At 41.4% G+C, this 12936-nt stretch overlaps 1 protein-coding gene across 1 annotated transcript in view; it reads right to left on the minus strand.

Moving 5' to 3' along the window:
* The window catches only part of LOC114665624 (calcium-binding protein LPS1-alpha-like), a 116706-nt gene extending 107995 nt beyond the window's left edge, over positions 1-8711 (minus strand). Inside the window, exon 1 of the mRNA XM_028820234.1 lies at positions 8288-8711. Coding sequence (XP_028676067.1) covers positions 8288-8711 — 424 coding nt within the window. The remainder of the gene's footprint in view (positions 1-8287) is intronic.
* Positions 8712-12936: the final 4225 nt, after the last annotated feature.

Below are 12936 nucleotides of genomic sequence, written 5' to 3' on the forward strand. Positions count from 1 at the left end.
AGGCCTGCAGGTGGCAAAATTTTGTCTATAAATTGTATGTGCCCGAGATGGAATAAGAGATCAATATGGGTAGTAGAAAACAACAAAGCCTAGTATGGGAGATTTTTTAATGTAATATTGAAGGCATTCATTATAAGCACATTGTGTTGAGCAGAATATGTTGTGTGCTGTAGACATTTTGAGTAAAAAACCCTTAACCCTTAAAATTCACCTAATTTTCATTACAACTTGGTCCACTCTGGGCAATTAAAGGAAAAGAAAACAAGAATGCCAACAGTCAGCACAGATTTGTTCAGCACAAAATGACATAGAATATATTTTAAAATTTGTAAAATTGTTCATATTCAGTATCTGCTTTTGATTCTGCTTGTTTTTATCAGACTAAAACAAAACCAGATAGCAGACCGAGTAGTGTAGTGTAGTGTAGTATGCTTCCACTAACATTAAACTCCTATCCAAATCCACTAAGTGTACAGTTCTGTCTGACTGCGACACAAAACTAAACACTGTAGGAGCTCCATGCCATAATTACTAAAACTGAAACTAATAGATATAAAAATAAAATAGAAATGGCTTCGCAAAATAAAAACTAAATTAAAATTAAAAATACACGATGAAGGAAAACTAAAACTAAACTGAATTTCCAAGTAAGGTCTGAAAAAATATAGAAATAAAAACTAATATAAAAAGGCAAAACTATAATAACCTTGCTCCTGACAAAGTCTGGGCATGCTCCTGATGAGACGGCAGATGGTGTCCTGGGGGCTCTCCTTCCAGACCTGGATTAGGGCATCAGTGAGTTCCTGGACAGTCTGTGGCACTACTTGGTGGCGTCAGATGCACCGATATGTAATGTCCCAGAGGTTCATAGTTGGATTCAGGTCTGGGGAACACACGGTCCATTCAGTGGCATCAATGCCTTTGTCATCCATGAACTGCCTACACACTCTGGCCACACGAGTGCACCAGGAGGAACCCAGGGCCCACTTTACCAATGTAAGGACTGAGGATTTCATCCCGGGACCTAACAGCAGGCAGGGTACCATTGCCTAGCACGTGGAGTTGTGTGCAACCGTTCAAGGATATACAGTACCTCCCCAGACCATCACTGACCCACCACTAAACCGGTCGGGCTGGATGATGTTGCAGGCTGCATAACGTTCACCATTGCATCTCCAGACTCTTTCATGTCTCAATGTGAGCCTGCTCTTATCTGTGAAGAGAATGGGCTGCAAATGCCAGAGCTGCCAATTGTGGTATTCCCTGGCAAATGCCAATCAAGCTGCACTGCGATGGGCTGTGAGCACAGGTCTCGCTAGAGGATGCCAGGCCATCATGCCACCCTCATGGTGTTTGTTTCTGAAAGTCTGATCAGAAACATGCACACCAGTAGCCAGCCAGGGGTCATTTTGTAGGGCTCTGGCAGTGCTCCTCCTCCTGTTCCTCCTTGCACAAAGGAGCAGATACTAATCCTGCTGCAGGGTTGATGCCCTTCTATCGCCCTGTCCAGCTCTTCTTGTGTAACACACTATCTTCTGTTATCTCCTTCATGCTCTTGAGACCGTGCTGGGAGACACAGCAATGCTTCTTGTGACGTCACATACTATATGGATGTGCCATCCTGGAGGAGTTGGACTACCTGAGCAACTAGCAAAATGCCAAACTAGAGAAGAATCAGTCAGGAAAGATAAGGAGAGAGTAATTCAATTTTTGGGGGTGTCTTGCTGTTACCTCTCTGGTGCACCTGTTGTCACTTTCATTTGCACCAAAGCAGGTGAAGTTGACTCACAATCGCTTATGCTGCCTAACTGGACAGATTGAGATCCCTGAGGCTTAACTGACTTGGTGTTAGAATGTGATGATTAAGTGTTCACTTAATTTTATAATATATATTATTTTATATTAATATATTGATATTTATTTTGTATAAAAATTATTACATTTCAAACAAATATAAAACTGCAAAACGTACAAAAATGGATTCTGCACATCCAAACCCCTTTATTTATGACACTGGCAACCAGTCAGTGGAAAGTACAATGTATACAATACAGCTACAAACAAAGATGGAAAACAAGTGTTTTGGTCTGTGCAAACACAAGAAGGCATGTCTATCTGATGCTTTATTTTTATCATACAACAACAGAATGAAAACAGGAAGAAGATGGACCAAACCTGTGACTGAACTCACCATACCTGGAAAACTTTCATACAACCTCCAGCACTGTCAGGCAGCACATCACGACGCTTTAGAAATTTGAAACTGTGCAGAAAAGTTGTGAGGGCTTAGAGTAATCCATTATCCTCTCTGTTTGCAAGTATTGCAATATGAGATCCTCAAGACAATGAGATCAAGTAGCTGCAATTGTTAAGTGTGACGTGCTGTCTGACTCAAAGCCTTGTAGTGTGTCACCAGCTATACTCTGAAGAGCCACACCCTTCCCACTACTTGTACTGGGCAATGCATGCTGCCAGTGGAAAGATGGGGGAAAACCAGTGAGCTCCTAAAGTCCTTAACTCTGAAAGGGGAACATAGTTCCATCTCTCCTGGTTGGTCCTGTGTGCTCCTCCCTGTCAGTCAGTCAGTTTATCTCTGGCATCTGCTAGGTTGTCTCCCTTCTGGTGTTCTGGTAAAACACATACTAGACAACACATGGACCTCCAGTCCTCAAATAAATGTGTTTCATATAGAGCAAGCTAAGCATTTGCATTTTGGCCACACATTGTTTTGTTTTTCAGTATGAAAAAATCCCACCCCACAGTGAGCACATTGTAGATTCATTTTCTGAAAGTAATGCTCTTCGACCAAACATTAATGTTAGGATGTAAAAGCAATGTTTTCATAAGTGGGTGGACGATGGGAGTATTTGATGATCTCCTTGTTTGTTGGCATAATTTTTCTGTATAATGGAGTATGCGTGGTACGGCAATGAGCCAAGTATTAGGTAGCTGCATCAGTTTGCATGGGCATTGTCTCTATTGCATGTGCATTCTGTTTCCTGTACTTGATGCTCAGTAGATGGCGCTGCTGCTCTTGTTCTTCTTGCTATGAGTGACCTTAACAATTTGCTTGACAGTAAGCAGATGTCAACATTGATTTTTGCCTCAACAAAATTCTAAATACCATTTTTTAGGGTAAGAAAATCTGAAATACATTTGTATTCTTTTGGTGCAGTGTGTTTAAGATAATGGACAAGCTTCTGATTCAATTACCAATGACAATCTGCTACCCTTGGGAAATCACTTAACCTGCAATTGCTTCAGTTAAAGAATATGGTAATAATTGCACTATACCAGTAAGGCTCTGGTGACTTTTCAGTAGTGGTTTTCTTTTTCTATATTTTTTTTCCAATTTATGTTTGAAGTTTTACTCATTAAAATAAAAATTTAAAAGTTGTTAAAGTATCATGTGGGCTAGCTGTAAACAAAAAAATGCTCAAATTAAGGATGTTGCATTCTGTATCATGGAGTATGCGTGGCATGGCGATGAGCCATAGTATTAGGTGGCTGCTCACAGATCAGTTTGCATAGGCACTTGTCTCTGTTGCATGTGCATTCTGTTTCCTGTACTTGATGCTCAGTAGATGGCGCTGCTGCTTTTGTTTTTCTTGCTATGAATGACGTTAACAAAGTGCTTGATGGTAAGCAGATGTCACCCTTGTTCTTCTCCTTTCTGCCATATGTCAATCATTTTAAATTTGTGGAGATTGCCACGACCCCAGTTTTTTTTTTTTTGCTTCACCAGCATGTATCATGTCACAAGCTTTCAGTTAAGATCAGGGTTCTAGCCCTAGTGGTTCGTAAGTACTTGCATGACAGATGGGCACAATCCTTAGCATTCTAAATATTCAGATTTCTTCCCAGTTCATATCTCTACTATCGCTTGCCTATTTCCCTTCTGAGTTACCAAATACATTTACGGCATTTACCACCGTCACATGGTGCCTTTCTTCCTGCACTAGGAATATAGGTTTTCTGTAGACTGTGTTCATGTCCTTTACTAATTTAAATTCAACAGATAACTTGTTTGTTTTTGGGATGAGAGGAAAAAAAAAACCTAAAAATTCAGTACCTAGTGGGTCCTAAAGGGAGAAAGGGAAAACAACAACTGATCTGGGATCCAAACCCTGGGCTTTTGAGCTATTGAGCAGCAGTGCAAACCTTTGGACCATCAGAAGGGCTCATTTTAAACATCAACTACTGTATATACTCGCGTTTAAGTTCTCCCAAGTATAAGTCAGGGCTTGATTTTACCGTATAATTTCCAGTATTTTATAATGTCGGTCGTATAAGTCGAATGCGGAAAACTCACACTATTGGTCCAAGAGATTATGATGTGCTAACGCCCACCTAAGAGAGGAACCACGGAGCACACTACCTTTGTTTTCTATGTATTGTGCCTACATGACCACACAGTAATACCCAAACTATTCTGAAGCGACGTTTGCACTGATTTGTGTTTTTCTGTATCTCACACCTTCATACACCTTTATCGTAAGAGCATTCCTTATCTACAATGGAGCATTTGATCAGAAAAAAATATGAAGCTGGGTTTAAATGAAACGTCGTTGAAGCGGTGAAGGAAATTGGTTATTGCGCTGCTGCAACAAAATTCGATGTGTCTGAGAAACTGTGCGAGATTGGAGGAGGCAAGAAGATGTAAAGAAAAAGAAAAATGTAAGTGTCACATTTTTGAACGGGTGTATAAGTCGGGGTCTGATTTTATGATCGATTTTTCAGGTTTTAAGACCCGACTTATACGCGAGTATATATGGTACTCCTTGGTAATTAGTTATCTCTTCCTTTCCACTTTTGTAATGTGAAGGGAAATATACCTTTGTACCCTAAATAAAACCATCTAATATCACACCTGCTTAATCCAACTCTGTGTCCCAGTGGCCCACAGTCTTTCTGAGCAGAATTAGGTACAAAGATCAAATCACCAGTAGATGGGACATCACTGCAAAGTAAGGAATGATATTATACTGGTTCCATTCAACTTTAATACTAGAAAACAGAAAATGATTAAATGCACTCTGGCCAGATCTTGTAGTTATTAACGAGTGATCTGTTGATGAACACTCCTCATCAAGATGATTTAAAGTAAAGGGTTTTCCTTACTCAGCTTTCAAGAATGCTCTGTAAGCAGTTCTCAATAAATTTGGGAAAGGCGCTATATACATAAAATGCATTATTTGTCTGCTCTGGGTGGCGCAGTGGGTAGCGCTGCTGCCTCGCAGTTGGGAGACCTGGGGACCTGGGTTCGCCCGGGTCCTCCCTGCGTGGAGTTTGCATGTTCTCCCAGTGTCTGCGTGGGTTTCCTCCGGGCGCCCCGGTTTCCTCCCACAGTCCAAAGATATGCAGGTTAAGTGGATTGGCGATTCTAAATTGGCCCTAGTGTGTGCTTGGTGTGTGGGTGTGTTTGTGTGTGTGTCCTGCGGTGGGTTGGCACCCTGCCCGGGATTGGTTCCTGCCTTGTGCCCTGGGATTGGCTCCAGCAGACCCCTGTGACCCTGTGTTTGGATTCAGCGGGTTGGAAAATGGATGGATGGATATTTGTCTGCTCATTTGAGTGCTTTATGAGAATAAATACTGATATATGTATCCAAAGTGCCTTTGAAATTAAAAATGTATGTAATAATTATCATAATTCTAAGGGTGGATCCTTTCCAGAGAAGTGATTCGTTCAGGCTGACACTGGGTGCATCTTCTCCTTCTACTGTGCAGTCTTAATACATTAATTACCAGGCCACAGTGGCTAAAATGAGGACTTTGAAACGACTGATCAATACCTGACCTCTGAAAAGACACGCCAGTGTAATGGGCTATAAACCAGTGTTTTAAAGTAAAGGCAAAATTCCTGGAAAATTCTGCTATAGATTATTGTCGATGGCTATCTACAGGACATAAATATTGCACCTGTTTAGAAAAAGAGTCGCCTGCTTCGAATAATCAGACTGCATTGATTAGTACCTCATCCATACACAATGTGGTGATACAGAACTGCCTGCTTCCTTTTTAAAATTAACAAGTTCTGGTGACATTGGTTTCTAATCAGGTACTTCTTGATAGCTGACAGCAGTACTATTGTTGAACCAAAGTCAATGTTTGTGTTCTGTCGTTCTGCAGAGGAAACTGGCATGCACCATTGTTTAACTGATCATCGTGCTGATCTATGCAGAGATTGAAGCATTTATATATTTTTGGGTAAATGAGAATAAAGTAGAACAGAGGGGTATGGTCTGAAACTCCGTGACTACTGGGAAAAAGAGGTATGTCGTATTGTGGAGAGAATTAAAGACAGCCCAGTGTACAAGGTACAGCCAGAAGGTGGCTGCAGAACATCCCAGATACTACACCGCAACCTCCTGCTACCTGTCAACTACTTGCCTATTGAATGAGACACTAAATCAAACACAATGAAAAGGAAAATGCAGAGACCAGCAAGAACAAATATCGAGACATTAGACTTCTTGTCTGATCACTCCGATGAGGGAGCTGAATCCTCATTTGCCACCCGCTGCTTGCCACGCTGTCCTGCACATGCCAGATCTGAGGTCACAGAACCTGAGTCACGCTCCAGGCTCAGAACCAAGGCCTGAGAGTTCTACCCTGAACCACGACAACCTGACAGAAATCCTCTGCAAGGAACATCAGTGAAAACTAGGACTGGCAATGGAGACCACTGTTGCAGAACCCAGTGGAACCCAAAAAAGGTCAAGGAGACCTAGCAACAGAACAACAGACTGACAGAGAAGGGGACACTTTAAGAAGATCGGCTCGCACTGTCAGAACCAGAGAGGTATTCACATACCACTGACTGGAGGAAGCCAATATACCAGCCTTGGAATCCTGGTGTCAATGCAGTTATACAGAATCCTATGTATCTGTTACCAAGCCACACAATAGTGTTACCCAGCATTCCCCAGGATTTTATTATTACCTAAGACCATTGGTTGAAACACACTAGGCACTGAATCAAAGGCCAAGCCTTTGGAGCAAGATGTCAGGAGACATCTAAAAAAAAAGTAGGGGAGAGTGTAATAAGCTAGAATTCAGTGTTTTAAAGAAAACCAGCTAACATAGCTGAAATACCTGGCATTGCCCGGGAAGAAAATAAAGTTTGTTTTTTTTATTGTTTGAGAAAAATATAATTAAAAAAAAAACACAAGTTTAAAAATAAAAATAAATTAACAAACAATGAAGACTCACTAATGTGCTTGTCTTGCGGTCTTGCGTGTATGTTATCATCCAGTTGACGCTCGGAAATGACCAACTGTATTTAATTTCAAAAGCAACAGGGACGCGGTGCCGCTCACACATAAAGAATGCTGGCAGACATCTCCAGTTCGCCCTCTGGTGGTCGTTCCGAGTGTCAACTGGGTGATGACATCCATACAAGACCTCATTATGGGCTCATTAGGTGTACACACTCCACTGCACTCCCTCTCGGGAATCGAACCTCGGACGTCAGCGCCAGAGGCGATGCCCCTAACGTTGCGCCACGGCGTGTGGTTCGTTTATTTGACAGCATGTAGATCGGGGTAATTACATTCACGGCATTCGTAGTCTGTGTCACAATCTGATTGTATGGGTGGTTATATATATATAGATGACATTTCTGTTTGTTGCTTAGTTTAATGGGCTATAAACTAGTGTTTTAAAGTAAAGGCAACATTCCTGGAAAATTCTGCTATAGGTTATTGTCGATGGCTATCTGTAGGACATACATATTTATCTGTTTTGCAAAAGAATCGCCCGCTTTGAATAATCAGAATACTTTGATTCGTATCTCATCCACACACGATACGGTGATACAGAACTGCCTGCTTCTTTTTAAAATTAACAAGTTCTGGTGACATTGGTTTCTAATCCGGTACTTCTTGATAGCTGACAACAATACTATTGTTGAACCAAAGTAAATGTTTTTATACAATTGTTCTGCAGAGGAAATTGGCATGCCCCATTGTTTAACTGATCATCATGTTGATCTATGCAGAGATTGAAGCATTTATATATTTTTGGGTTAATGAGAATAAAGTAGAACAGAGAAGTATGATCCAAGACTCCTGACTGCTGCCTGCTTTTTTTATGCTTTTCCACCATATCGCGGTGGCTACACCCTGTAGCCACAGTGGCTTGTACCTGGCCCAGGTTCCCCTAGGCCTGAGGCCGGTAACATCAGCAACCATTTCAATGATGGGGACTGGTCTGGTTTCTAACTAACTGTCATCTAACTAGTCTGCCTCCTTTGCCAGTAGGCCACACTTTTTGCAAATCAGAGAAAATTCTTCAAAGCTTATCTGCCCGTCTCCATCAATGTCTGCTTCATTGATCATTTCATAGATTTCATCCTCTGTTAATTTCTCCCCTAGGTTTTTCATGGCTAGATGCAACTCGGCAGCACTGATGGACCCATCTCCATCTTTGTCAAACACCTTAAATGCTTCATGGATTTCTTCTTCCACATCAGCGTCTTTCATTTTTTTAGCCATCATGGTCAAAAATTCGGAAAAATCAATAAGGCCATTGCCATCTACATCTGCTGAATTGATGAGGTCCTGTAGCTCTTGATCTGAAGGGGTCTGCCCCAGGGATCTCATGACCGTCCCCAGCTCTTGGGCAGTAATGGTACCATCACCATCCTTGTCAAACATGAAGAAAGCCTCCTTGAATTCTGCAATCTGCTCAGGGGTCAGCTGGTCAGCCATTTCTGTTGGGACAGCTTTTCTGGGCTAATTAGAATTCACCACAGGGGCACAAGTGCCAGCTGTCAAGGCCTGCGTTTTAAATGTGTCTATTTCAGAAGATTTAGAATGTTGAGTGATTTCAAATCTCGTGAGAATATAAAGAAAAAGCTGTTTATAATATTGCTGGGCTATGTGGAAGAAAGAGACGGGGAGGGCAGGCAAAGAAGAAGAGAACTGCTTTGGGCTTTGGCACCTAAAAAATATTCATGGCAATAATAACTGCGAACCCTTTGTCTTACCTATCTGCCTAATTCATTTTTCGGCATGATATTAACCTTCATGTCTTTCGTTTTTTGTTGCATACAAACACAGCTGTTCCATAACTCTTGCAAAATGGTTTGCCCCAAATCCAAGGCCGGTTGCCATGCCAGGTACGTTTATCCTAACATTTTGAAATTAATTACACTTCTCCCTGTACAACTAAGTAAGGGTGCAATGTAAGTGTGCCCTGTGGGCAATAGACCGATGCCCCCTCAAGAGTTGGTTCCTGCCAGCAACCAGTTCTTGCTGAGATAAGCTCCACCATCTGTGATCCTGAAGTGCATTACACAAGTTGGACAGGCTAGGCATTAACTTTTTATTTGCCACTGAATATATTAACATTTTAGATTTCAAGTTTTTGTAGGTTTGTTATGTATGGTACACTTGAGTTAATCGGCAGACTTATTATACGTTGAAATGTATTGTTTACCCAAACATTTTGAAATGCGTAGTGTTTTGTTTTTTTTTTTTTTGTATTTTGTCGTGCTATCTGAAGCAATTTTCACTTATAAGAGTGATGATGCCATCTGATGGCCTGCAATCTACAGAGTGAGCCAAAATGAAGTACCACGTTTCTCCAGGTCATTGTGCAAGGTAGAGGCAGCCAAGTGAGTTGGGGTGGGGGTCCTTTGATAGGCGATCCCTTGTAGTTTTCAGTCAGCAACATGCCTTGGTCTGGTGCGCACTGTGCTTTCACTGTTGAAGCTTTCTTCAACAACAACAAATCCATCATCACTACACAACATGCCTTCTGAACACATTTCAGTATTCCTCCTAACGGTGAAGTCTCAAATAATAAAACAATTCTTCAGTGGGTGGCTAAATTTAGACAGACGGGTACAACATTGAACAGAAAATCTCCGGGCCGTCCTCGAACGCATGAAAACATCCAAGCTGTAAGGGCATCAATTTTGCAGTCTCCCAGATGTTGAGAACTCAAATATGCTTCTGCCTCCTCCTCCTACAACACAGTTTCAATACATTAATTACCAAGCCACAGTGACTTAAATGAGGACTTCAAAATGATTGATCAATACCTGACCTTAGGCATTTCCAACACATCTTTTGAGGAGGATTTTGAACGAGAACCTTAATTTCCATCCATACAAAAATGATGGTAGTGCAGGAACTCCCTGAGAGAGACTGGGAGAGCCGTAGAGAGTTGTGCGTGAACATTCTGCAAACCGTCCATTGAGATGCCATCGTCATGTGCAGCGTTGAGGCTCATTTCCATTTGAATTGTTGCGTAAATAACTAAAACTTTTGCTATTGGGCTGAAACCAACCCTCACGAACTTCATCAGAGACCCCTGCACAGTGAGCGTGTTACAGTTTGGTGTGCCGTTGCAAAATTTGGCATTGTAGGCCCTTCCTTTTTGAGGAGGGGGGAGCGACAGTCACCGTCACTTCAGAACGATATGTTGAAATCCTAGAGAATGGGAAGAAATGGATGTGGTGGACGCCAGGTTTCAACAGGGTGGAGTAACAGCTCATGCTGTGCGGAGATCCATGCAAGTTTTATGGGAGATGTTTCCAGTGAAGCTGATCTCCCTGCGTGGCGATGTCGGGTGGCCTTCACGTTTGCCTGATCTCGCTCCTTGCGATTTCTTCTTGTCGGGCTCTCTCAAGTCAAGTCAAAGGTATACACACACCGACCTCAAAACCTCAAAGCCCTCAAGGATGCCATTCCCCTTGAAATGGGCGAAAGAGTCATGCGAGCATTCAGAAATCGTCTTGAAGAGTGTATCGCTAATGATGGCCACCACCTTGAAGACATGATTTTTAAAAAGACGGTGAAAAAAAATCTACTATGTATCCCCTTTCTCATGTCGTAATAAGTTAAGCAAAATGACCCCTTTTATTGTCTTACAATATGCAAGCTTTCGAGACAACTCATCTCATTACATCTTGCCTGAAGAAAGGGCCTGAGTTGCCTCAAAAGCTTGCATATTGCAATCTTTCCAGTTAGCCAATAAAAGGGGTCATTTTGCTTAACTTCATACCACATTCATAATGGCTAACACGGTATAATACCCTAGTACTACAGATATTGTGTCATAATGAAATCTAATTTTATCTTCTAGCGTTTTTGTAGAATACTAAGGAGCTGCACCCCTGCTCGCTTTGCTCACCAACCCCTAATAACCCCCCCCCCCCGCCAGTGCTACGCGCCATTGTGAAAAGGGGGGCTGAACACACCCCAAGGAGACATAGCCGCTCCTCCGAAACCCCTCTTAAACGATGATACATTGGGAAACAAATAACAGTTGTTTTTTTACCTCCTCTTTGCTCGATCAGCTGCTGGCTTGCTGCTGCTGCTTCTGTGCCGCATGATCTGCATTTCGTGTGGCGCTTCAAACGTTTAAAAGCCTGTACAGCAGCTGTCCTTTTGTCTCACTGCCTTGTCTCTCTTGTCCCCCAGACTTCCTCAAACACTATGCGATCTCTTTTCGCTGTTCCGTTATTTCACTAAGTAATATTTTCCGTTTGTTTGCGCTAATTTGATCTTTACTCTCATTTTTTGAGACTTTCAAATTTTCCTACTTCCATTATCTCTAACCTGCTCTGCATGTGTATCACGGGACTTGCTTCCAAAGGTTGTAAGTATGACGGGACTTGTCCATCTCGCGGGACATGAAAGTGTCTGTCTGTCTCTCTTCAAAAGATCTCGTATAGTCGCAAGATGTTTTTTTTATAATAGAGTGAAACGTTTGAAATGTGGTACTTCTTTTTGGCTCACCCTGTACTTTGCATGTTTTGTACAGATATCCTGTGCTTTAAGATTTGTTTCCTCTTTGATATGTTTTAAGTACAAACAAAAGATTTTAAAATACAGGCCGTGCCATGGCATAGTGGTTAGTGCTGCTGCCTCAAAGTGTCAGATTCTGCACAGTGTAACTTTATTTTAATGTTACTTTTGATTTTTTTTTGATCCTTCTGTATGTGTGTTGGTTTTTGTTCTATGAATCGTTTTAGTTGCTGTTTTTGGTTTTTTTTTTAACCCCTTTTTGGTATCACACCAATTGTAGTGTGGTGCTGGTTGTCAGATATGCAACCACCATTTCTAGGTGGGGGTTCACCATTGAGTGATGCTGGTCTCTGCCGTGACATATTTAAGGATGAGGTGCAACCTTTGTTACTTTAATATTAAACATTAAATATAGTGTGACTTGTTGGAAAAATTCAATCTTAATAAGTTTTTGAAGTACAGGGTGAGTCAAAATTATGCTAACACTAATGGTACTGCTATGTATATACTTACCGTATATACTCGCGTATAAGTCGGGTTTTGAAACCCAAAAAAATCGATCATAAAATCAGACCCCGACTTATATGCCCATTCAAAAATACGACACTTAAAATTTTTTTTGTTTTACATCTTCTTGCCTCCTTTAATCTCTCACCAGTTTCTCAGACACATTGAATTTTGTTGCAGCAGCACAGTTACCAATTTCTTTCGCTACTTCAATGACTTTTAATTTATAACCAGCTTCATATTTCCTTCTTTATCTTTAGATAAGTGATGCTCTTACGATAAAGGTGTATGAGGGTGTGAGATACAAAAAACACAAAACAGTGCAAACGTTGCTTCGGAATAGTTTGGGTATTACCGTGTGGTCATGTAGGTACAATACACAGAAAAAAAAGGCTGTGTGCTCCATGGTTACTCTCCCAGGTGGGCATTAGCATATCATAATCTCTTGGACCAATCGCGTGACTTTTCTGCATTCGACTTATAAAATATAGTAAATTATGCGGTAAAATCAAGTCCCGACTTATACGCGGGAGTACTTAAACACGAGTATATACGGTATATACAATTTCTGTGGACAATTTATGTGCCACATATGGTACATACTGTATGTATACACAACACACAAAAACCAACAAGCAGCAGTACCATTTAAAGCCGGATACACGTTTTG

Source organism: Erpetoichthys calabaricus, chromosome 15 (genome assembly GCF_900747795.2).
Source record: "Erpetoichthys calabaricus chromosome 15, fErpCal1.3, whole genome shotgun sequence".
In the NCBI taxonomy this organism is placed as follows: Eukaryota; Metazoa; Chordata; class Cladistia; order Polypteriformes; family Polypteridae; genus Erpetoichthys; species Erpetoichthys calabaricus.